At 47.4% G+C, this 23501-nt stretch overlaps 11 protein-coding genes across 11 annotated transcripts; 7 read left to right on the top strand and 4 right to left on the bottom strand.

Annotated features, from left to right (window-relative positions):
• Positions 1-82: 82 nt before the first annotated feature.
• I302_100883 (uncharacterized protein) lies at positions 83-2373 on the bottom strand (the record flags this gene model as incomplete). Its single annotated transcript, XM_019190893.1, has 4 exons — positions 83-214; positions 387-763; positions 1021-1238; positions 1448-2373. 4 exons carry the CDS (start codon positions 2371-2373, stop codon positions 83-85), a joined length of 1653 nt encoding a protein of 550 aa, XP_019047641.1.
• Positions 2374-3062: 689 nt separating this feature from the next.
• I302_100882 (uncharacterized protein) lies at positions 3063-6272 on the top strand (the record flags this gene model as incomplete). Its single annotated transcript, XM_065869166.1, has 11 exons — positions 3063-3246; positions 3484-3625; positions 3734-3830; positions 3902-4002; positions 4103-4234; positions 4333-4451; positions 4512-4946; positions 5038-5123; positions 5179-5311; positions 5378-5844; positions 5934-6272. 11 exons carry the CDS (start codon positions 3063-3065, stop codon positions 6270-6272), a joined length of 2235 nt encoding a protein of 744 aa, XP_065725238.1.
• A 780-nt stretch (positions 6273-7052) lies between these two features.
• I302_100881 (uncharacterized protein) lies at positions 7053-7844 on the top strand (the record flags this gene model as incomplete). Its single annotated transcript, XM_019190891.1, has 1 exon — positions 7053-7844. The coding sequence occupies one exon, from the start codon at positions 7053-7055 to the stop codon at positions 7842-7844; it is 792 nt and encodes a 263-aa protein (XP_019047639.1).
• Positions 7845-8546: 702 nt separating this feature from the next.
• Positions 8547-9560, top strand: I302_100880 (uncharacterized protein; the record flags this gene model as incomplete). Its single annotated transcript, XM_019190890.2, has 1 exon — positions 8547-9560. One exon carries the CDS (start codon positions 8547-8549, stop codon positions 9558-9560), a length of 1014 nt encoding a protein of 337 aa, XP_019047638.2.
• A 959-nt stretch (positions 9561-10519) lies between these two features.
• I302_100879 (uncharacterized protein) lies at positions 10520-11778 on the top strand (the record flags this gene model as incomplete). Its single annotated transcript, XM_065869165.1, has 3 exons — positions 10520-10828; positions 10891-11431; positions 11612-11778. The coding sequence occupies 3 exons, from the start codon at positions 10520-10522 to the stop codon at positions 11776-11778; spliced, it is 1017 nt and encodes a 338-aa protein (XP_065725237.1).
• Positions 11779-11861: 83 nt separating this feature from the next.
• Positions 11862-12698, bottom strand: I302_100878 (mitochondrial 37S ribosomal protein uS12m; the record flags this gene model as incomplete). Its single annotated transcript, XM_019190888.1, has 4 exons — positions 11862-11884; positions 11954-12026; positions 12091-12353; positions 12533-12698. The coding sequence occupies 4 exons, from the start codon at positions 12696-12698 to the stop codon at positions 11862-11864; spliced, it is 525 nt and encodes a 174-aa protein (XP_019047636.1).
• A 331-nt stretch (positions 12699-13029) lies between these two features.
• Positions 13030-16430, top strand: I302_100877 (uncharacterized protein; the record flags this gene model as incomplete). Its single annotated transcript, XM_065869164.1, has 9 exons — positions 13030-13100; positions 13165-13411; positions 13484-13730; positions 13801-13985; positions 14062-14648; positions 14705-14870; positions 14935-15145; positions 15215-15954; positions 16020-16430. The coding sequence occupies 9 exons, from the start codon at positions 13030-13032 to the stop codon at positions 16428-16430; spliced, it is 2865 nt and encodes a 954-aa protein (XP_065725236.1).
• A 230-nt stretch (positions 16431-16660) lies between these two features.
• I302_100876 (uncharacterized protein) lies at positions 16661-17911 on the bottom strand (the record flags this gene model as incomplete). The annotated part of the gene is made up of 5 exons (XM_065869163.1): positions 16661-17211; positions 17301-17384; positions 17448-17541; positions 17646-17746; positions 17818-17911. The coding sequence occupies 5 exons, from the start codon at positions 17909-17911 to the stop codon at positions 16661-16663; spliced, it is 924 nt and encodes a 307-aa protein (XP_065725235.1).
• A 469-nt stretch (positions 17912-18380) lies between these two features.
• Positions 18381-19855, bottom strand: I302_100875 (uncharacterized protein; the record flags this gene model as incomplete). Its single annotated transcript, XM_019190885.1, has 5 exons — positions 18381-18749; positions 18966-19448; positions 19506-19584; positions 19648-19748; positions 19820-19855. The coding sequence occupies 5 exons, from the start codon at positions 19853-19855 to the stop codon at positions 18381-18383; spliced, it is 1068 nt and encodes a 355-aa protein (XP_019047633.1).
• A 341-nt stretch (positions 19856-20196) lies between these two features.
• Positions 20197-21187, top strand: I302_100874 (uncharacterized protein; the record flags this gene model as incomplete). The annotated part of the gene is made up of 4 exons (XM_019190884.1): positions 20197-20234; positions 20305-20446; positions 20532-20674; positions 20794-21187. The coding sequence occupies 4 exons, from the start codon at positions 20197-20199 to the stop codon at positions 21185-21187; spliced, it is 717 nt and encodes a 238-aa protein (XP_019047632.1).
• A 675-nt stretch (positions 21188-21862) lies between these two features.
• I302_100873 (uncharacterized protein) lies at positions 21863-22672 on the top strand (the record flags this gene model as incomplete). The annotated part of the gene is made up of 1 exon (XM_019190883.1): positions 21863-22672. One exon carries the CDS (start codon positions 21863-21865, stop codon positions 22670-22672), a length of 810 nt encoding a protein of 269 aa, XP_019047631.1.
• Between the last annotated feature and the right edge of the window lie 829 nt (positions 22673-23501).

Raw genomic sequence — 23501 nt, 5'->3', positions numbered from 1 at the left:
TCGTACTGACATGTAGAAACACGGAAGTACACAAGGTCTATTGTCTAATATCGACAGGTAGGTACTGTTGGCCGAGGCCGTACTACTGCACTGACTGAGGCTGCGATACCGATACCGAGTCCGCTTCCGACTGAGATTGAGTGGGCGGTTCGGTCGTGGGAACTGTACCGGGCATATCGGATAGAGTAGGTTTGAAGAACATTGTGGTGATGTACTATTGTCATGAGAGAGTATATAAGTCAGTAAAGCTATTCGTGCAATCTGACAGGAATGAATCTATGCCAATCCTCCGGACCATTATATTCCAATCGCCTTCCTCATGTTCGTCGTGGGATATCATGATACCCCCACGCGCCCAACCAACTCATCAAACGCTGCTCACTCACCTTCTTCCGATACCTAGTAGTAGTCCCCACCCCCAGAGTCCCATTCCTAATCGCACTAGCCGTCAAATGATTCAAAACCACATGGTTCGGCACCGCCAAAATCGAATTATCGTCCAACGTAGCCGGCGCACCAGAGTACCCCACCTGATTGGCCATCGAGGGATCATGCGAATCCCATAATCTCTTGCTATCGTTGTTGACTATCACTTTATCCAGTATTCTAGGTAAGGTCGGTGGGGCGGGGACGTTGGGTAGGTAAGGGACGGATTTGAGGAAGAGGGAGTATTCTTCAGGGGAAAAGTGGTTGGGGAGCTCTTCGATGTATTGATATAGCGTTAGAGAGGGAGGGATCGTGGTGGTCCATTGGGATTCGTCGTCTAATACATGAGATTAGATAAGTCAGTATTGCTTCTTATAGCAGATGCGGTTAAATGAAGAAGAGGATCATCGATAGTGATAAATTGTATCCATGCTTCCTCGACCCATGCAAGTCCGTTCACTCTGATCTGCTCCTCTTGTGTTATCTCAAGTATCTCATGAGAAAGTAGAGCCCATTCCTGCTTGATCTTTCGTCTCGCAAACCCCAGAGTCTAATTGCCTTCTATACCAATCATCCCCTAAAACAGGAACTCACCATTCTCCTCCTTAACCGCAGGCTTAGCGTCCATAGCCCATTCCGCCCTCATCTCCTCCTCCGTCTTGGGCGTCTCCACCTCTATCCAATTGACTAGTGTCCCATCATCGTCCGTAGCTGTTGATATCAATTTACTGCACATCCATGAATCGTCTACTATGAATTTCAGGCGGTACTGGCCTGGTGGGAGGCGGAGGATCGTGTTGAAATCGTGGGTGCTGTGAGGAGGTGTTAGCTTGTGTACATCATTTTATCGTATATGACCTGGTTATTTTCCTTTGGATGACAGCATTGTAAAAGGGAAGTGGGGACGGTAGGCAATGAAGTACCCCAATGTCTTTGTGCTTGTGCTTGAAACAGTATGACGGAAGCGTATATATAGATGAAGATAATTGATGTTGAAGTAGGTCTAGAATCGCTCACTCACCTTCTATGCAGCTTGATCCTTCCTTTCCAATTATCAGCGAAATTCCCCGTGACATAGACGTTCTTCCCCCCACCAGTCCAATGTATCGGGACATTCACCATCCCATCATCGGTAGGTTGGATGGGCTGTTGCGATTCCGCCGTAGCAGGGGGTGGTAGGGGTGTAGGAGCCTTGGTAGGTGGTGGAGGCGATAGACCTGTCTGACCAGTCACGGTTGATCTCGCTTCTTTACCTGGTATAGGTATTGGTATACTTTTCTTAGCTGCTGCATCCTGAGCAGCGGTAGTGGGAAAGTACGGATTGTTGTCCTCTGCTTGAGGTGGTCTAGAATGAAGGTTCGTATTGGGCATAGCTATTGGCGCGGACCTAGGTGGATTGTCTATCCTCGACATGGCGCCTAGGGCATTAGCATTAGCTAGTGGAGAGGCCGTCCGCCCACCGAGGACTTGCTGCCATTTCTTCTGACTCGTCCCTGTCGCAGGGGTAGGAGTGACTGGAGCTTGTGGGGTGGGAGAGGTGTTCTTGACGGCGCTGGTGGAAGGTGCGAGATGGTGGGAAGTATGGGTATGTGTGGTGGGTACCGGCGCTGCTGGCGTGAGAGCCGAGGGGGTGAATGATAACTTGTTGAGATCAGGAAGTTCAAGGGATTTCCTTCGTCGGGGCGAACCACTACGATGATTGCTCCCACTGGGCGAGGTGGGGTTGGAAGAGCTAGGTGAGATGTGGGTCGGTCGAGCAGGCATAGGTAGACGGAGGTTGGGGTGATGCCTGTGCCCATGGGAATGGGTGTGGTGGGTGGAGGTAGGTGTTGGAGAGGGGGATATCAGATCATCGTACCCTATTTGAAGATGATCATTTCCTTTACCACCGCCAGCACCACCGTGCTCGTGTCCGTGGCCGTGTTGATGGGATGGTGTGTTACCCATTTTGAATTTGGGGGTCGCTTACACCAGTGATAGATAAGATGGTAGTGATGCTGATTGTCGCGTGTGAAAGAGAAAGAGGGTTGCAGTTATGGGAAAGGAAAAAGGGGGGAGGGAGTTCGTGATAAACTCGTGGGTTGTTGATGTTTGCAGTGTCGTGTATGATGAATATGGTGTATGGTAATGAGATGTATGAGATGTATGAGATGTATGACAGTCTATCTGTGTAATGTCAGTATATATGATGGTGATGATGACAAAGGTGTATATGGTGTACAGTAGTGAGTAGTATGATAGTATGTAGTATGTAATGTGAAACTAGGGTATGGTGGATGGTGGATGGTGGATGGTGGATGGTGGATGGTGTATGATGGTGATTCCGGGGTGGTTGATGAGAGTTGATGAGGTGTCAACTACTAATAACAGTTGATACAAGTGCCGCCCGGGGGATGATAATTACCATTTTGGGTAATATAGATGTATAGACCCCGCATCAACCCACTTTGGTTCCCCCTTTATCCTATCGCGTACTACGAGTACTACAACCTACACCCATAGCATAGTATGCATCATCACTCACTGCTTATCACGACTCATTCACCCACTATCATCTGTTCGACCATCACCTTAGCATATCATACCATCTCATATAATATCATCTCATACAACCCACACAGTAACCCCACTCAATCATGGCAACAAGACCAGCACCCCCAGCTCCCAATCAAGCTAGTGGAAGTACAGGGAGAAGACACAACTCGATGAATATGCATAATCATAGTAATCTACAACAGACTGTACAGAGACAGAAACCTAGAGTAGGGCAGTATATTATAGAGAGGACATTGGGGACGGGGAGCTTTGGGAAAGTAAAGTGTGAGTTCATTCTTGACTACTGTCTGGCAGACTGGGGTGGGATGGGGGACGGTCTTGACTTGAGTCCGGTAGCTAGGGGCGGGGTGGGGGGCAAAGTATATATGGTTGGGAGGGTGGGATGATATATGATATATGGTATACTATACAGCATATGTTGTATATATCAGATGGGATATGGACTACATCATCTCATACGATAAGACGCATGCTAACTCATTCTACTCTCCACGAACACAGTGGCCACGCACGCGATAACGGGTCACCAGGTAGCTCTCAAGCTTATCAACCGGGCGAAGATAACCACACCAGATATGAATGCGAGGGTTAAAAGGGAGATTCAGTATCTGAAGGTGTTGAGACATCCTCATATCATCAAGCTGTGAGTTGTCTGTCAACTACAGTAATTGCTGGGAGGATCATTCATCTTTCACCTTTCCCCGCTTACTCAACACGAAGACACGTAACCACTGCTAACGTCTCAAATCAGATACGAAGTCATCACAACCCCCACCGATGTGATCATGGTGATGGAATATGCAGGAGAAGAACTATTTAACTATATCGTGTCGAAAGGGAAACATGGGGTTAGTCGTGCTTCATATCACTGGATGGAACCGCGTATCACAAAGCTGATGTTATCATTCCCCCCTTCCAGATGACCGAAGACGAAGCCCGGCGTTTCTTCCAACAGATGGTATCAGCCATAGAGTATTGCCATAGACATCATATCGTTCATCGTGACTTGAAACCTGAAAAGTGAGTATGGCCTCATCCTTAACCCCCCCCCCAAGATGGTGCATTTCCCTCATAATGCGTCATTTATCATATTCTGATCCTTCTCTCTCAATCGTCATAGCCTCTTCCTCGACTCGCGAAGGAATATCAAGATTGGTGATTTCGGTTTATCCAACTTGATGACGGATGGTGATTTCCTCAAGACAAGTTGTGGAAGTCCTAATTATGCTGCGCCGGAGGTGATTTCTGGAAAGTGAGTGAGACAATAGTGTCCTGGCCAGCTATTCTCGTCTTGGTTTTCTATCATAATCCCGTCTTATACATGCTGATTATGATCATTTTTATTTCTAGGCTTTACTCCGGTCCAGAAATCGATGTCTGGTCAGCAGGTGTAATCATGTATGTCCTCTTATGCGGCAAATTACCTTTCGACGATGAGCACATACCCACGTTATTCAAGAAGATCGAGAGTGAGTTATGGTCTTCCACCGATTCTCGCATTTACCTCTGCTGATATTTTTCAACTATAGACGGTGTATTCCACATCCCTTCCCACGTCTCCGAACCCGCTCGACACCTTCTCAAGCGAATGTTAGAAGTTGATCCCCTGAAACGAGCGACCATCGATGAAATCCGACAAATGCCATTCTTCCAAGAGAATTTACCCAGATATCTCGAACCATTACCTGAGATGGACAGATACCCTGCATTACCAATGGACGACATGACCACCTTACTGCTTATCAACGAGGGTCAGGCGGATCCCAAGAAAGTAGCTGAAGCGAAGGGGATGGTATTTACAGAGGATTTGGGTATAATCGATCCGGATATCGTTGAGGAGCTCTTGGAGAAGATTTCGACGTATACTGAACCGATGGTTTGGGATGCGTTGCAGAGAGATGGCGATAATCAGGTGAAGGTTGCGTATCAGCTGGTTAGGGATCATAGGAGGATATTGAAGGATTGTGAGTTGCTCGTTATAGCTGTTTGGATCTCGCGTTGAAGTTGCTGGAATCGGAAGAGATGACCGCTCATATCAGTGTGATGCGTCTCTAGCCTACGGGTTCGAGGAAGATGAAGATACGTCGGCGATGGAAGAATTCATGGCGTCTTCGCCTCCTGCTTGGAACGCAGATATACCAGTGAGCCGATTATGTCACCATGATGCGGTGCGTAGCTGACAGCACACTACGTCAGCCACCATCTCAACTCCAGCAAAATGGCATTGACGAACATCCAGATATAGAAGAGGATGTTGATCTTGAGATTCAGGATATACCCAATGCGCACTTCGACGTGCTCGACAGTAGTTTACCTGGATACATGACTCGTACGTATCATCTGAAGTCAAGAGCGATATAGAAGGATGACCTAATCTCTCTTGCGATGTCAATAGCCCCATCATCATCAGGCGCCTCGACAGCCATCGCCACTCCCACCTCGGAAGTTCCAGGCGTAGACCCCCAGGGAGCAGCGGAAGCAGCTGCTCGGGCTTTACTCTCCCCTCCTGTGCCCGATCCGCCCAGAAGGTTGGATAAAACAATGTCCAAACCGAAGTGGCACTTTGGTATCCGGTCTCGATCACCCCCTATGGAAGTTATGTTGGAGATCTACAAAACCCTCAATGTGCTGGGGATGCAATGGAAGAAGAAAGAAGATATCGCTTTACCTGAAATTGGGGGTGCGCCGCCTGGAGGATATACCGAAGAGGTTGAAGCTGCACTTGAACAATTTGCTGAAGAGACTGGAGCTAGACCTGTGATGGGTAAGAAACCTCCGACGAAGAAGGAGATTGTCGCGCAGGAGAAGTCGGCGCAGAGTTTGTATCATGTGGAAACTAGGGCTCGGTACGGGGATGTTATAGTGAGTGTGATCTGCTCGAGAATGCTCAGCCATATCTCAAGGATGTTTCGTCTTTCATGTCACTTGTGCTAACTCTCCTCCCATGTTAGGTCCGAATGGATCTCCAACTCTACAGAGTAGACGACCAACATTACCTCGTCGATTTCCGTAATCTGGGGTACTACATGGTAACAGAAAAAGAGAAAGATGTGATAGACGTATCTCGTCAGGATGGGGTGGACGTCTCATCGATGTTATCAGGTAGGACTGGGGAGACGGCCTCGTCAAATACGACCACGACGTCGACGAATGGCACTGTACCTTCCAAACCTTCTAAGGATAATGGTGCTACCGGCGCTGCGGGGCAACAATCCATAGGTGGGGTTAGTGGGCCGTTCCATTTTTTGGAGATGGCTTGTCAGTTGATTGCGGAGCTGGCTAGTGGATAATCACGTCGAGGGAAGGGGAGAGAGTGTGGTATTTTCATTTGCGTATAGATTGGCTCGTACATGTAGCGTATCAGTGCTTGAGATATAGCCTTTAATGTGTCTGTTGAATGTAGTTATCATATGGACGAAGAAAGTCGCAGACATTGTCCGTTTCTGCCAATGGAGGGTGCCGTGGTGGTGCTCTTCTTCTGATACGGCATTCTGATTTTTGTGGTCTGTCACGCTGGGAACTATTCTCTCCGAGGAATGACCTAGTAGCCTTGCTTTTCATATAATACTACTTGCCCAGGGCCGGTCCATGACAATTAAGCCTCGGTCAAATTCCCCTTCCGCTGAAAAGGTCGTCTGTACTGCCAAGCGATGGGACTCAGTAGAAATAACTCAGATCGAGATCCTATAACACCTGCCGCCTTCCAGATCTGATTTGGTTGTCCATGTACCTTCCGTTGGATTGGTTTTCCCAGCTATTCAAATGGCGTGTGACCATTCGTGCTTAGTCTCTGACTGTCTCTCTGGATGCGCGTTTCAGCGAGACTGTCGTTTAAAGGAGTGAGGAAGGCCAGATGAAAAACCCTTTGATACCTGGGGCAAGCACTATACGTCTTAACGCACCGCGCCTTCCGGCTCTGCAACATACATATTTGCATTCATCCACAGGGATGGTACTACCTCTGTCTTTATATATATATGCATGTACATATACGTACATATGATCTTGTTGATCTCCATCCTCATCATAATCATCATCATCATCATCAGTATTTCGACACCGATTTCACCATGGTGTTCCCCATCGAAACTTTCGAAAGTTTTTTCCCACCAACGCGCCGATTCAATCCCAAATCTAGTACATGGTATTATTGGGTAAGCGGTGGAGTAGACACCTTGAACTATGACCCCCTCCATCATATCTCGGCAGTAACATGGTACGGTACCAAACGACATCAAGACGGTTCAAAGTGTACCAATGACCGAGGAGACGAATACATGAGAACTGCGAATAATGTCGTTTGGGATGAAGAAAAGCATGGTCTTAATGTCAATGACCCTTTCGGGCCAACAATTATCGAAACCTTGAATGAGAAGTATCCCTACGTCTTCGAAGCAGAGTGGAACCAGAAGTACGTCTCCGATCGATCAGTCATCGGTGATATTTCAAGGTTCGTCGTTCGTGAGAACGAGAACGCCAGTGCTGATGTAGAGGCAATAAGACATGGAGATTTGGTATTCGCCACTCAAGGGGATCCGACTAAATCCTCATCCCGCTTCAAGTGTTTTAAATCCAAAACCAAAAGAAGCAAGAATGAAACAATAACTGGAGTCAAGATATTGGTGTCGCCCAAACAGGTCGAGGGGATCACCTACGCTCAGAAGCGGGACAGGTTGATGATGTTTGCGAATGAGTACCTGTCGTTGAGAGATTCTAATTCTAATTCCAATGACGGCTCGTACCCAACTTTCAAGGCTGCTAAGGCATTGGCAACAAGGTATCCTGGTTGTGGGGTTGTGAAAGTGTGGCAAAGTACATTGGACGAGTTTGAAGCGCTTGAGGATATTGAAGATACACTTTAAGGGGTCACTCTAAAGGACAGTACTGAGGTTGAGGAGTCTGCGGGTGGACGAGTAGACAAAGGGAAGAGAAGGGCGATTGAATGCTGATGACAAGAGGGCGTCGGGACACGATAAACACTTGGTGCAGATTAGTTCGCTTGCTCTTTGTTTGTTCAGCACGCCCGCAGGTACTGTGGCATACTAGCAACCCCCAGGCTAATTTCTTTCTGAAACAACGTCTCGGTTCTTGAGGAAGTTGGTATACATCATGATCATTCATGTTTCTAAGCTATCTCAATGATGTATGTCTTAGTGCCCTAGCTTTTTACAATGCTGATGTTTTTAACCCACACTGTTTACGTAGTGCTGTCCGACCACTTCAGCATGAACGTCAAGCTTGTACTGTGCACTTCTAAACCAGCTCAAATTATACGTCATGTCGGTTCACATCCATTGTATCTCATCGCCCTTTGATCGTAGAAATGCCTTTCTTTCCGGTGGACTTGGGATTCGGGACGTCTCCAACCAGACGTCTCAGAGCGCAACTGCCTTGTATCAATCATCTCTTCTTGGGAATGTGTACATTCGAAGGGGAGATACAGCAGCTTGTGGAATTTCCATGAGTCAGCGCGATCATCATTACGATGGCATCTACAGGTGAGTGACTCATCTGTGAAACAGTAGGCTCGAGGTCGCAGCGACATATTGACCTCGTTATGACACATGCTATCTTCAGAAACACAATCCAACGTCAGCCCTCCATCTCAGGCAGGGAGCGAAACACGAGTAGACACCGCTTCCTCCGTTGTGCATTGGGCCATTGACGAGCTTCATGGCCTACTTGGAGAAGCTGAACTGAAGTATGAAAGTGCGACATGGTACGGCACTAACCCTTCTGGTCGGGCCGCCGCCGAATGTCTAGAAGATCGATGTGCGTTTATTGCTGACAGCAAGATAAGGGAGTATGGTCGAGGTGATTTGTTCACCACAGGGGAAACCAAAGGTCTCATCCAAGATAGGATCGATGCCACTCGTATCTTTGATATGACGGGGGGCATCGCATCTGACGCAAAAGCCTACGCGCAACACACTCCAGTAAAGTCTGTACGAAATATCCGCAAAATCACAGACGAGATCGAACATCATGAGAACGGTTTATTGGTCTTGCTAACTAGAGAAGATCCTACCAAACAACCCTCAGGACTATCAAGATACGTTCCCAATTTCTCGAGCGTCTCAGAACCTGAAAATGAGACAATCACCGACCTAAGAATAGTGGTCTCTACAGCTAATTTACCTCCCGACTCGGAGGGAAACAGCGAAACGATGAATGAGAGAAGAAACAAGCTGAAAAGATGTCACAACCACTATTTCGCGCATAAATGTTCTCACGAGTACCCAGATTTCCATTTCGCTCAGGAGATTGTCAGGTATCATCTTGGATGTGGAGTTACAAAGCTCTGGAATGGGGCATTGAACCATTTTGGGGCATTTGAAGAAGTCGGATTCGACTCTCAGGATGTAAAATTGATGAGAACAGAGAATTCAGCATGGCCAGGTCAGGATGATTCGTCTGTATCGTTTGGGGCAACAGGAGCGATAGCCCAGTCTGAACACAAGTCCACTCATTCATCAAAGTCTGATTCACCTACAAGAGCGACGGGTCATCAAACCAATAAGTCGGCTACGCCCTCCAAGGAAGCATCGCCAAACGATTTTGAGTGGGATGACTGGTAGGCGTAATTCAGAGGTGTTTTATAAACTCGTGAGGATACCTCAAGTCATTGAGGTTGACGATCGCATCACTGTGGGATGACATTCATGCATCGTAATTTTTTAATTCCGGGGATGAGTGATCCCTAATTCACGTGCACGTTCTTTTCGATTGCAAGGGGCGATCGCTGTCCTTTCACTACGAGAGGAATCTGTCCGAGAATTACTCAAATTCTGGACCCTCCACACATGAGCTTGATGACGCAAAAGTGACAATATTGGCCTTGAGGCTGGAAACGTCACCGACAGAAAGGAGCAAGACAACAAAGTTCTCTTTGGCTTCCGGTCGGTCAAAGGGTAAACACAACCTGTGCCATTTGTTGCAGGTTATATGGCGAGCTCATAGGAAGAGGCTATAGGAAAAGTGCGATCTCGATGAGGGACGGTAGGGATATTGATCTTTGGGTCGCAGGATGGCCCTGAGAAGAACATGTCTCTCTGAGAGTTGTTGAAGAGCCTATGGCTTGAAAAACATGACGCTGAGGTGACTGGTGTAAGGATGATGATTTCGCTCAGAGATTGTTCAGCGTCCTTTGAAGAGAAGAAAGCGAAGGTGTTGGCATTTCTGGACGATTGTAAAGGCACAATGTTACCAGTTTCGGCGAAGCGCTGGAGCTGGCGAAGAGCCATGTAACCTGTAGGGTCATGAGGGTTTGGTGCGGTACGCTGAATGAAATTGAGGCGCTTGAGGCTGTTGACTTTGAGTTGTCAAATATCGACACGTTTAGAGAGCATCTGCCAAACGAAGTGCATACAGTATGACCTATGATTTGCGGTGTGCAAAATATGTTGAACCCTGTTTTCGCCACCATCTGTCCGCCACTCGGCCATGGCGGAAGACATGAACCCAAACATCACCACTACTGTAAGTGGAGGTCATCCAACCCTTTCCACTTTCCTCACAACAACATCCTCAATCTAAAATGTCAGACGACGATCTTTTTAGAAGGTTCGCTGCTCTCAGAGCGCCCACCGCTCCCCTCTCGACTGAGGAGCATCGAGCTGGACCATCATCACCTAAACGCAATGTCGAAGATTCCGCGAGGAAGGCGAGAGAGGAAGATGCGGAGTTGGAAAGAATAGCAGATGGGCGGTTTGATGGGCTGGTCACAGTGGGGGGCGACAATGATGAGCAGAGGGAAGATGATGAGCTGGCCAAGAGGATAGCGAGGCTTAGAGGGAATGATATGCGGTATGATATGGATGGTGATGGGTTTGAAGGGGATAAGGATGTGAGTTTGTGATTATACTGTATCGTCTCGGATTCATTGCTAAATGTATCGTGTTTCATTAGGTAGAAGACTTTCTAGCATCTTTCGTATCTGCTCCATCCCATGATCCGACGTCTGCTGGATTGCCAAGTAGCGATGATCTTGCAAAGGACGCTAAGCAGGTATTGAAGGATGTTCAACCTTACATACCCTCTGGAGAGGCTCAAGAGGTTGGCGAGGGAGATGAGGAAGACGATGAAGAGGAAGAGACGGAAGATCAGATAATTATACGTGCATTGGAAGAAGCAAGTCTAGACAAGCTACATGACCCATCGGACAACGAAGAGGTTCAGAAAAGTACGGACGATGGAGCAGAGCAGCAAAATAGACTGGAAAGCTTAGAAGGACTATCGTTCCCATCTCTACCCACACATATACCTCAAGAGGAAGGAGAAGAGCTCGATGAAGATACGAAGAACAAGCTCAATGCCTTATTGGGCTTATCACCTGCTTCTCACAACCCTGGTCAAGCCAAGCCTCAAACACAGACGAAGAGTATACCGAAGAGCTGGAATTTACCTGGGTTTGATATGGGGAGGGATGATGATACTGATAGTTGGTGTTGTGAGTTCCACATCCACTCTATGAAAGCTAAGTGCTTTCAAATAGTCATCAATACTGACGATGACCTCTGCTCCCTTCTGCCCCTCCTTGTTCTCAAATTCTCATTCTTGTCGTCTCCGCCCCTTCGCCCTTCTCGAACGTTCCTCCCTCGACCCCCGCTTTTCTCCCATGCACATATAGGTATATGCAACAAAGACGCCACGCTCATATGCTTGGGATGTGATGATGATCTATATTGCGAAGAGTGCTGGAGGGACGGTCATGGTAATGGAGAAGGTCAGGAGAGAGGGCACAGAGCTAAGAGGTTTGTGTATAAAAAGCCAAAACAGCTTTTAGGGGCTGCATGAGATAATTCCTTTACGATGACTTATACAATGTTGTATATGTAGATCAGGTCATTATGCATGTATGTACAGGTACAAATAGCCCTCTATGACTTCTTAGGCTTCTTGACTATTGAACGAATCAAAACCAGATTAGCGTCATATCAAATGATGTAAGCACGAGTGCAAATACACTCACCACCAAACTTCGACCTCGCCGAGATTCTACCAGCTACACCATTCAGATCCAACGCACCTCTGATGATCTTGTACTACAACATAATGAACGTCAATATCCAATATACGCTTATAGCAATGTGAATTGAGAGAACCCACCCTAACACCAGGTAAATCCTTTGCTCCACCTCCCCTGACCAGTACCACACTATGTTCCTGCAGGTTATGCCCCTCTCCAGGTATATACGCAGTAGTCATCGACCCGTTACTCAACTTTACTCTGGCGACTTTTCGGACAGCTGAATTGGGTTTACGAGGTTTGGTGGTGTACACTTTGGCGCAGACTGCTTTTTTCTGGAAACAGTTGTCTAGGAGGGGGACTGTGGATTTTCGTTTGGAGGATTTACGGGCTCCTCGGAGGACTGGTTGGGTGAGTGAGGATTATCGCGATGTCACAATATGTTGCGGGTTAAGGAGAACAAATGATTGTGTTGCGATCAAGAATTATATGGTACGTCGCATTATTATGAGTTATCGATAAAGCAAAGCAAAAGTCTTGTTAGGAAAAAGCTTAGAAGAGATGGCTACAATGCTTACTCACCCTGCTGGATTGTAGCTTCACATCTCGAGGAAGAAGCGAACCCCCTCATCTCCCTTCCTACAGAAGGTATAACCGATCTTGAAGAAGAAGCGAGCGGTATTTGCGGTCGCAAGGCCAATCTTGTGAAAGACGAGGTGAGGGAGAGTAGCGATCGGGTAGCGTTCATGGTGGGCGAATGGTTCTGATGATATGTGTGCGGTAGAATATGAATGAAGTCAGGAATAACAGAAATCCAAGCAAGATGTATCCCGTACATCCAACTTATTTTCAGTATGATCTTGATCCGTTATCACTCTTGTCCCATTACACCTAAATGATGTGGCATTTTGATGGGAACACTACCCCAGTCTTTCCGTCGGAAGCTGATCACCGTTCGATACGAAGATTTCAGATTTCAAGATTTCAAGATTTCAGACTTTCGCAAAAATAAAAAGGTATGTTACGAGAGCCTTTCTTCAACTTGCCTCTACAGATAGCAGCGAGAGTAGCAAAACACCATGTCAGAAGAAGACTTCATACCCCTCTCAGAGGGATCAGGCTTAAAGAAAGAAAGGAAAGAGAGAGTCAAGTAAGTTTCATTTTCCTCTTAGTCTACAACACTCGACATCACAGCTAAATCTTCAATTCGCCAGTACCACCGTCTTCGTCTCTTCCCTACCTTACACAGCAACGACCACCGACCTCCTCACTCATTTCTCGTACCTCGGTCCAGTGAGACACGGATTCGTAGCTACCGATAAAGATACGGGGAAATCGAAAGGTGTCGGATACGTCACATACTCACTGAAGGAAGATGCAGATAGGGCTGTACAGGAGTTGAATGGGAGTGTCTTTGGGGGAGGGAATAGGAAGATCAGAGTTTCAGTCGCTGGGGAGAGGGTACGTAAAATTCCATCGTTCTCAGTTGTGATCATGAACGGCTAGGATGTTGATGCTCTGATTCGCGTTCAGGCTCCTCTGAAAGAGCGTAAAGCAGCTGCTCTCGATCCCGATTTCAAGCCCAAGTCGAGACCTCGAGTTGCAGCCGGAGAAGAAAAGTCAGGAGATCCAAATGCTATCAGAACGTTGGTATTGTCAGGTTTACCAGAGGGAATAACAAAGAATGTGCTGTGGAAGAAAGTCAGGAAGGTAGATGATAGAGCTGAATTGGTATATCCTGTACCTGCTGAAGAAGGTGAGGAATCAAGCCAGGATACAGGTGAGCTGCCCCGCTTCTTCAATTGTTACTAGAGGTTGGCAATTCCATTTGACATATTCTCTCGTACCAGCCAACATCGTTTTCGTTTCTCATGGCGAAGCCCTCAAGGCATTACCTAAATTACATGGACACACATATAAAGGCTCCCTGCTGTCTTGTGTGCTCAAAAAGAGATTGGAGAAGCTGAGCGCTAGGGGCGAGGGTAAATCCCAAAGTCATGCTGGTAGACTAATTATCCGAAATCTCGCGTGGGACGTAAGTGTATCGTTAAGCTAATAACCACCATCATCATAAAAAATAGAGATGACTGATGTTTTCACATTGATAACAGACTACTATTCATGATCTCCGAGCTACATTCTTACCATACGGTCCCATCCACTCCATCGACCTTCCAACCCTTCCTTCCAAATTACCTCCATCCGCCGATCCATCCAAACCTCCTCCACCACCCCGAGCGAGAGGTTTCGCTTTCGTTTGGTTCCTGACCCGTAAAGACGCTGAGAAAGCCATAGAGGGTGTCAACGGGAAAGTCCTGAAGACGAAATCGGGCAAAGAAGGTAGAGAAGTAGCAGTAGACTTTGCGTTGAGTAAGGAGAAATGGGAGGAAGCTAGAAAAGTTGACGGCGGTGAAGAGAAGGAAGCGGGATCTGGGTCTGATTCCGGCTCAGGATCGGATGACGACGAGGAGGAAGACGAGGAGTCAGGAAGTGAAGATGACGAAGACGAAGAGGAAGGAAGTGACGAAGATGACGATGGGGACGAGGATGTTGACATGTCTGAAGCTGGCTCGGAGGAAGAAGAGGAAGAGGAGGAGGAGGAACCCGTCAAACCCACTTTACCTTCAGTAGACGTAGGATCGACGCTATTCGTTCGAAATCTACCTTTCGAAGCGACCGAGCAAGAATTGAACTCATTGTGAGTCAACTTTCGTTTTCGCGATCTCACTGATGCTGATGTATCTGAATCTGTAGATTCCGATCATTCGGCCCCCTGCGATATGCTCGAATAACCATCGACAAATCCACAGGACGATCCCGAGGAACCGGGTTCGTATGTTTTTGGAAAGTGGAACATGCAGATGAGGCTATCCTGGAAGCGGAGAAAGTCGCTAGAGAGACCGGTGCGAATGCTATGCCTGTATGTCCACGTTGCTTCCCTATGTTACAACCCATATGTATGGCTAATCTGGTTGATTGGATAGCTGGGCGGAGGAGCCAAAAACCCTTTCGCTCTGCCCTCGGTTCTTACAGCCGATCCTTCATCCTCCCTTGCTAGTCGACTTGTCCTTCATGGAAGAACCCTGGAAGTTTCACGAGCAGTGACGAGAGAACAAGCTGGTCTGATGAAAGAGGATAGTGAGAGAGCTAGGAATGCCGGGGATAAGAGGAATACCTACCTCATGAGGGAAGGAGGTGAGCTTGCGATCTTCACCATTGTATACATTCCAAGTGAAAGCTGACTAATCTTTGCACCTACAATAGTGATCTTCCCCAACTCCCCGGCAGCAGCGTCTCTCCCCGAAGCAGAAGTCGAAAAGCGACAAGCCTCATTCAACGCCCGAAAGACCCTCCTCCGATCCAACCCTTCCCTGTATATATCAAAGACACGTCTCTCCATCCGACAATTACCCCTGTTCGCCACTGACCGTACACTCAAACGACTGGCTATCTACGCTGTACGAGAGTTTGATGCGGAAGTGGCGAAAGAGGAGAGAGAAGGATTGGCCAGAACGGAAGAGATGGACGATACCCTCTCTGCAGCTTTGGAAGCCCGTAAGAGCAAGAAAGGCAAGGGTAAGGAGCGGGAGACAGCTGTAATTCAATCTAAGATCGTTAGGCAGACTGAGAAGGTTGATCCCCTCACTGGACAAGGTAGATCAAAGGGATATGGATTTTTGGAAATGAGGTCTCATAAAGATGCGTTGAAAGTACTTCGTTTCGCTAATAATAACGCCGAGGTAGGAAAGTTGATGTGGAATTGGTGGAAAGAGGAACTGAAAGATTTGAAAGACCGTGTGGAGACTCAACTTAAATCTGCTAGGAAGAATGAAGCTTCCTCAGCTGGTGGGAATGAGAAGGAGAAGGTGAAAGAAAGTGTGGATGAGCTGGAGAGTAGATTGAAGAGGATTGAGCAGCGTTTAGGAGAGGGAGATGATAGGTCCGAAGGTGGTATGAGGGGTGGTAAGACCTTGTTGATTGAATTTAGTATTGAGAATGTCCAGGTGGGTCAATGTTCATCCTCCACTTGAAATGTACTTTGGTTACTGACTCTGACTTGTATTTACAGGTCGTAAGAAGACGAGTGGAGAAGATTACCACTCATCGAGATACCCCACGAGAACCTAAAGAGAGGAACGGTAAGCGGGAATTCGGCGTAGGCGAGAAGAGGAAATCCGGGGTGATCGCTGCTGAGGATAGTGATGATGAGGGTGGTGCTGGCTCTTCAAATAAGAAGGCCAAGTTTGAGAAGGGTAAGAGGGATTTCAAAGGCCGAGGCGATAAAGGCGATAGAATGGATTCGAAGGGCGGTAGAGGGGATAGAAGAGATTCGAAGGGAGGCAGAGCGGACAAGAAAGATGATGTCAAGGAACAGCGAGCAGGTGGGGATGGGAGCGAGAAGAAGGGGATTGAAAAGCTTGGTGGGCATTTGGGGAGTTTGATTGGTAGGAAGAGGAAGCAGAGGAGGGGAGGGAAGTAGGGGTGTGATTCATCTCTCTTGGTTTCTGTCCTGTATGCATCATTGGATATCCGCGTCACAGATCAGGTAGATTTTGCCTTATCAAGCCTTCAAGGTTGTGGTTGTCCTGGAGATTCTGTGACAGTCTTCACGACGAATGAGAAATGCGATTGATACATATTCGACGGCCATGGCAGTTTAGATTTTCGTGTATCTTTGAGAAACTAATTGTAAATTCAGGCCGAGGTATATTATCGCGTACTACTCCCCCCAAACCCAGTAGCCCTCCGCATCTCACCCAACCCTTCATTCCTCCTAGACGACCCCACACCTCTATCCCAATTATCACTATCGTCCTCATCGTCGAACCTCCTAAACCTATTCCTGGCGCCCGTCATACCCTCATAAGGATTCCTCTGTGCCTGTCGCCCCTGATTGTTGGAGTTGGCAAGGTACGTCCCAAGTCCACCAGCTGCCAATCCCGTCCAAAAACCAGGGGACCATCCCTGGCTCTGATTTTGGCTCTGATTCTGAGTGGAGGGAGGAGGAGTGGGGTGTTTGGTATATGGTGGTGGTGGTGCGCCTGAACCGGGGTTGAATCCTGGTCCACCTCCCCCTCCTCCACCTCCTCCAGGCCCACCACCACCAGGCCCATCACCGCCTAGGAAGGGAAAGAACCGTGAGATTCTTGGTGGGGTATGACCAGGGGAGAATCGTTGGATGAGTGATCTGAGGAGGCTGTATAGAATGATGAATGATATGAGGTAGAAGAGGATGTTGAATGCCTTGTTGAATAGCGAGTCTGTGAAGATGATATTCTGTCAGCGGTCATATCCTTAGGCATGGAGGCGATAATTTATTGATGAATAAAGACAATGGTACGGTACATACCCCATTTGAAAGGTAAGTATGGATCTTCGCCATACTCTAATCCCCTGTTCACTCGATTCAAATTATACGTCAACCCGCATGATCCTACTCTCGCAGATCAGCGTTACATCGTACAAGAAGATGAGACGTCCCGAGGCAGTGACTCACCCTGCAGGACATTCATATCCCCGCTTTTCGACCAGCCTTCACACGATACATCGACTTTACCCAATCTCAATGAGGAGGGAAGGTCCGTATCGCACTGCAGGTACACCAAACCAGTATCAGCTAGAGTCGTTGCTCGCCCACACCAACTTCTATGTGATGCCGTTTCATGTTAATCTGGGTATGAATGGAGCGACTCACACTCCACTGTACGCCTCCAAAGCCATCATCTCCCATATTCGTACACTGTACTACCTCAGGTTGATACAGATCACATGCTGATCCGACGCAGGAGAGTTGGGCTGTATGGCGCATCAGCTATACCCGCTTCCATGCCGTGAACAGAGGTCAGTATACGACTAGACTGACTCACGTATAGGATCTACCCTCCTCGAATGGGTCAACTTATCAGCATAGAACGTGAGGGTCTTTATACTTTTCAGAGCGATTTTCTTGTGCGAGGGCATCTTGATGAACTGCCTTTAGGGGATGCGATCACGCAAACTTCTCGAAATCTGATTGCGGTAAACAGGATGTGAGTGGGATTCCAGGCCACAGGATAAAATACAATCAGAGGTGAGGATAGTAGGAATATGGCTGCGTAAGAGAAGAGAGTGACAATTGACGTGGAATGTGATTTGCCACCCGAACATGACGAAGAACAGTGGACCACCTCCACGTCAATCTTCATTTCCCAGCTCAGGCACAAAAACATTGTTGTATATCCCTGTTGAATTGGTCGTTGCATCTCGTCTATTCTATGAAAACAGACAAACTATTTTACTATTTTACTATTTTGCTAAAGCTATGTTGCAGGGTATATATGCGTAACAATGGTATATCAAGCGTTGAAGCTGTATTGGCAGAACATCTATATCATCCCGTCGCGATTTGCTCGTCCCGATCTATCCGTGATTCACTTCTCTTACCCAGTGCTTATACAACGCTCTCCTTGGGCCAGACCAACTTGGGACCAATCTGTCCACAACACATTTGACCCAACTTGTGACCGATCTCGATAGACTCATTCAAAGTCTTTCCTTGAGCTAATGATCCGAGGAAACCACCGGCAAACATATCACCAGCACCGTTGGTATCTACGATCTTGTCGGCGGCCAACTTGGGCACAGGGTAGGTCTTGGGGTTCTCATCCTCTTTAGATAAGTTGGCGGGCGAGCTGGAAGCGGCGGAGGAAGCGACGAGAGTAGAGTCGGCACCTTGGGTGATGACTACGAGACGAGGTCGGGAGGCGTTGGATTTGGTCATGGCTGCGAGGGTGGAAGCGACTTGGGAGAGGGTGGCGTCCTGTAATTGTATACTTCAATCAGCACTGGTCCAGGAACGGTCTTCCACAACATGAGCAGTGGGTGAAAGAAGGGGAAGTATCGGTATTGAGAAGGAAATCAGAAAGAGGAAATAACGGGTGTTTGGGTAGAATATATCGTGATTTTTATGTGAAGCGGCACTGATGGACTGGCGCTGACGGATCGTCATACGTTGGGAAAGGGATGTAACACTCACGCCCATACCAGCAGCCTCCTTGTAAGCCTCGGCTTCACTCTCATTACCAATCAAAATATCTACGTGAGGGAGCAACTCCTCGAGTTGCACCTTGAAGAATTGAGGGATGAATGGAGCTGACAAGTTGAGCACAACGGTCTTTCCTCTTGAGGAAGCCTGTTTGGCAATCTCAAGAGCAGATTCGATACCGTGGGTAAGGAAGAATCCTTCGATGTAGAAGTATTTGGCGTTGTTGATCAACTCGGAAATCTCGGGAGTAGCAAGGTGAGAGGGGGAGAACATCTCAGCGGCTCGGAGGGTGGTACATAACGATCTGTCGTGGTTAGACAAGATGACGGCACAAGCACCGGTTCGAGCGGGGGCGGCCTGGGTCTGGTAAGCTGATTGAACACCTTCAGCTTCGTTGGCTGATAAGAGGGTTTGCTTGAGGTCGTCTTCTCCTACTGAACCGATGTATGCTACGGATCCTGCTGGAAGGACGTACTGCGACATATCAGATTAGCATTGACGATTGTACTGAAAGTGAAGACAATAGCTCACAGCTGCGGCTCGAGCGGCATTTTGGGCGGCACCTCCTGCAACGTAAGTTACAGTAGCGTTGGCAACAATGTCATCGTAGCTGTTCATCATCCACAAATCAGCTTGATACTGTGCAGAGATCAGCCTACCAGACTTGACTTACATGGGCATGTGCTTCTCCTCAGCGAGAATGGCATCGTTGGATTTGAGACCGTATTTCTCAAGGTATTGGGGGCCTTCTTTTGGGTCGACTTGGATGTCGAGCTATGAACGTTCATGAACGGTTAGTAGGATGTTTTTGCGGAGAGATCGCTAGTCTGAGGGGATGAGCTCACGAGAGGGTTACCTAAGGAGACGATGATGGGAGACATGTTGAATCAGTTTATTTTGGATATCGAGGAAAGATACAAGAGTATGATAAGTATAAGAATAGGTGGAAGCTGAAAAAAGCAGCAAAGAAGACACAAACGTTGGATCGGAATTCTACCTTTGGCTTATCGTATCATCATAGCTCGTAAAAACGGGTCACTCAATTATCTTTTCGAGCATTTTATTTCATTTTATCCCATCGTGTCTAATCCTCTGATTAGATATCTATTACCCAGCACCTCCACCTTTGTCGATCAGCATAAATACGAGTACCAGTGAATAACCAGACCTGCATGTAACCTCTTTCCCATTCTCTTCTATCTTAGCTGACTACATATCAACCATGTTGTTATACTTCATCCGACACGGACAAACGGAGGAGTGAGTACTGATGTATACAGTCTCGCTCGCTGCAGCTGGAACTTGAGCTGACAGACACACCCTCTCGCAGCAACGTACAGGGCATTATCCAAGGTCATAAAGATACACCCCTAAACGCTCATGGCCGCAAGGAGTCCGAGAGGCTATCTCAGCGGTTGAAGAATCTCAAGATACACGAAGCTTGGTCGTCGCCACTATCCAGAGCTAAAGAGGTGAGTCTTCGCAGTGATAAGAATCAAGCGGACTCGAGATGGTGAAACGCTAACCTTACTTCCTTTCTTTGTATGTATCGACTAGACCGCAGAGATCGTGTTGCGTCATCATCCCGATATACAGCTGAAACTACACGATGGGATAAAGGAGAGATGTCTAGGCTCCATGGAAGGTAGAAGGAGAGCTCGTGGAGAACATGCTCCTCCTGATGCTGAGAGCTCGCACGAGTAAGTGACTGTCGCTCAGCGCTCTTATGATCATGACCTTGTCTGTCTTATCTACCATATCCGTATGATCAGCGTACTTGGTCTGGAAACTGTGCTGATTTCCTTCAAATTCATCTCAGACTTCTACGCAGAGTGACAGAATGGTTCGACCTCTTCCTCTCATCCCACATCCCCCCAGCTCCACTACCCGCTTCGAATCACTTCCTGAATGGATTCCGCAAATCATCAGAATCAGAAGAAGACCAAAAGGTCGTAATGATCGTATCTCACGGCGCCTGGCTCTCATGTCTTCAACAGCTGCTATCCCATATGCTGAAATTCAAGATATCGCATAGAGTCGATTTGCATCGACCATGCTATAATACCAGTATCATGATGGTCCATGTGGAGTATAGTCACGATAAACACAAGTGGAGTGGGAAGATAGAGAACTGGGGTGATATAGCTCATTTGAGGGATATGATGGAGAAAGACGAAGAGGTTGGGGAGGTCGCTGATGATGTTAAAGACTAAAGACTAGAAACGATCTTCAGGTCAGGACATAGAAGGAATAGAATAGAACAGGACTGACCGGGGGAACCCAAGTGGACAATCCAAGTTGATGAGGCTCACAATTCATAGAAATCATACGTTTTTGCCGACTGTCAGATCAGTGGATAGTAGTGTTGTACGTTGACTCCCATTTGTATGTATACTTTCGACTTATCTGGGTACACCTGACGTCTGGCTCAAAATAACGACCATGATCGATTTACAGAACCACTCGCCTGCACAGCTTTCCAAGAATCCCAAATCTCGTCCTCCTGCACTTTCAACCTATCAGGACTTCTGACAAAGGTCAGTTCAGATGAGACCGATCAGTATACAATTACAGACAACAAAAGATCCATATAAGTTCTATAGTTTGACTCGAAAATCGCTATCCTTTCATGCTCAAGCTGTGACGTGGAAATAAGTTTTACCTTCTTTTCGCCGATGTATTCTCAAGTGTCAAAGGATGACGGGGAATAACTTGACCGTTGCTGGTTGTTCGCCAGGGGGCTGACCGAGGCGCAGATACAGATTCAGATATATAACGAACCACACATTGACGTTATAACTCATGCTGAGTAGCTCATTCTCGATTCTACATCTTTCAGACTAAAGTCTCATCTCCCTGTGATCAAGAGGAAAAGACAATCTTTCATGATGTCCTACTATACAGACTTCCTCAAGAGGAAGAGGACCAACTCCAGCTATAGCGACAAAGAGCTCAATGAAAGTCTGGGCGATGCGCTGGGCCCTGGTCCTTCCGCCAAAGATCAAAATGCTAATGATCAATCAACCATAATATACTGGAACGCAGATTGCGAGGGCCATTTCACATATCGCCTGTACCGCGGTACCGATCCTGTGTCCTATGCAGACGCAGAGCTGATAAGCGGCCAGCTAAGTATCAAGAGTAAGGGGTACAGCGCATACCAAAAGATATCGATAGATCCCGACGTGAACAACGATGAGACCAAAAGAGATTTCGCAAAGCGATTGTTGGACAACTGCAAGCGACTGACCAGCACCAGCACGTCCGACTACGGGAGTCGTTCCAGTGGATATGGGATACGGAGAATCCATGAACCAGAATCGACTATTCTATTTGCAAGACCGCTCAATAGGACTAGGGAGCCCTCTGCTGTTGTGGTGCTTGTTACTGATAGTACGTCGTCGAAATGCCATGAAGCAAGTACCATCAAGGATATCAAGCTTTTCGTCCCGCTTGAGTTTTCTGCACCTTCGCACCGCCAGAATAGCCAGGCCGAGATTGACGAAAGCATCAGAAGAGGAACGAAACTCGCACATGAGATTCACAGAAGGTCTGAAGGGCTTACCAAAGGGACTTGGGAAGATCCTATCCATCAAGCTATATGTGAAGATAGCATATTACAAACATGCGCGGTTGTCTCGGTTCCTTCTCAGAACCTGGATGAGTTTTGGTATTTGCGAGATGTACCAGGTGTATGAGAGGATTAGGAGCTCCCTTGTATCGAGCCACTACTGCTCGACTTGAATATGCATTCACAGTCTTATGTCGAATCATAGCTTGACGAGGACATATGTATGAAAGAAAGGTCAACTCGTGTCGTGCGCAAGCTTGTGTGGCAACACAACGCTCGGTAGCATCGTCTCAATCTTCGTGGGGTTGTTCAAAGGATGTCGATTCTTCTTGAGACTCCCCATTCCCTTCATTCTCAAAGAACGAAGGTCAGGCTTTACATACCACACGTCTGGACGTATCTGCAGAGTAAAAGTGTAGAAGCGAACTCCCTCCCGGTTGATGTCCTTCTCCACAACCATCTGCAGTCAACCTTATAAGTTAGTGAATATCAATGATACACGATCTTCTCTGTCGAATACGTTCAAAGTATCATCTACTTATTGCCAATCTTTTGAACACTCTTTTCCAGCTCCGCCTCAGCAACTCATCTCAAGCGATCCGACAGCCTTGCCTTCCCCAATCCGGAGTCATACCGAATAGGAGTCCTGTACGAAGGCTGCACCTCACGGTTATGTGCAGTTGGTCGTTAGCTATGATAGATCAATTTATCTATCACAGGAAAGATGAATGGCATAAGTTCGTGAAAATACAGTACGCATCACATTTCCGCCGATCTAAATAGGAAACATGGCACGCCGCCAACTTTGTTGTGGTGTAACAACAAGATTTTCTGTTGCTCAGAATGCTAAGTCACCTGATCGATATCTGACTGATATTCAGAGTACTCGTAGTCATTCCCCCCTGTCCGACACCTCTCAGCTGGATCTCCAGGACGTTCGAGTAACGCTGTGGTCC

This window comes from Kwoniella bestiolae, chromosome 1, assembly GCF_000512585.2.
Source record: "Kwoniella bestiolae CBS 10118 chromosome 1, complete sequence".
Taxonomy (NCBI): Eukaryota; Fungi; Basidiomycota; class Tremellomycetes; order Tremellales; family Cryptococcaceae; genus Kwoniella; species Kwoniella bestiolae.
Note: the sequence above shows the minus strand (reverse complement) of the source record. Positions and strands in the feature narration are given on the sequence as shown.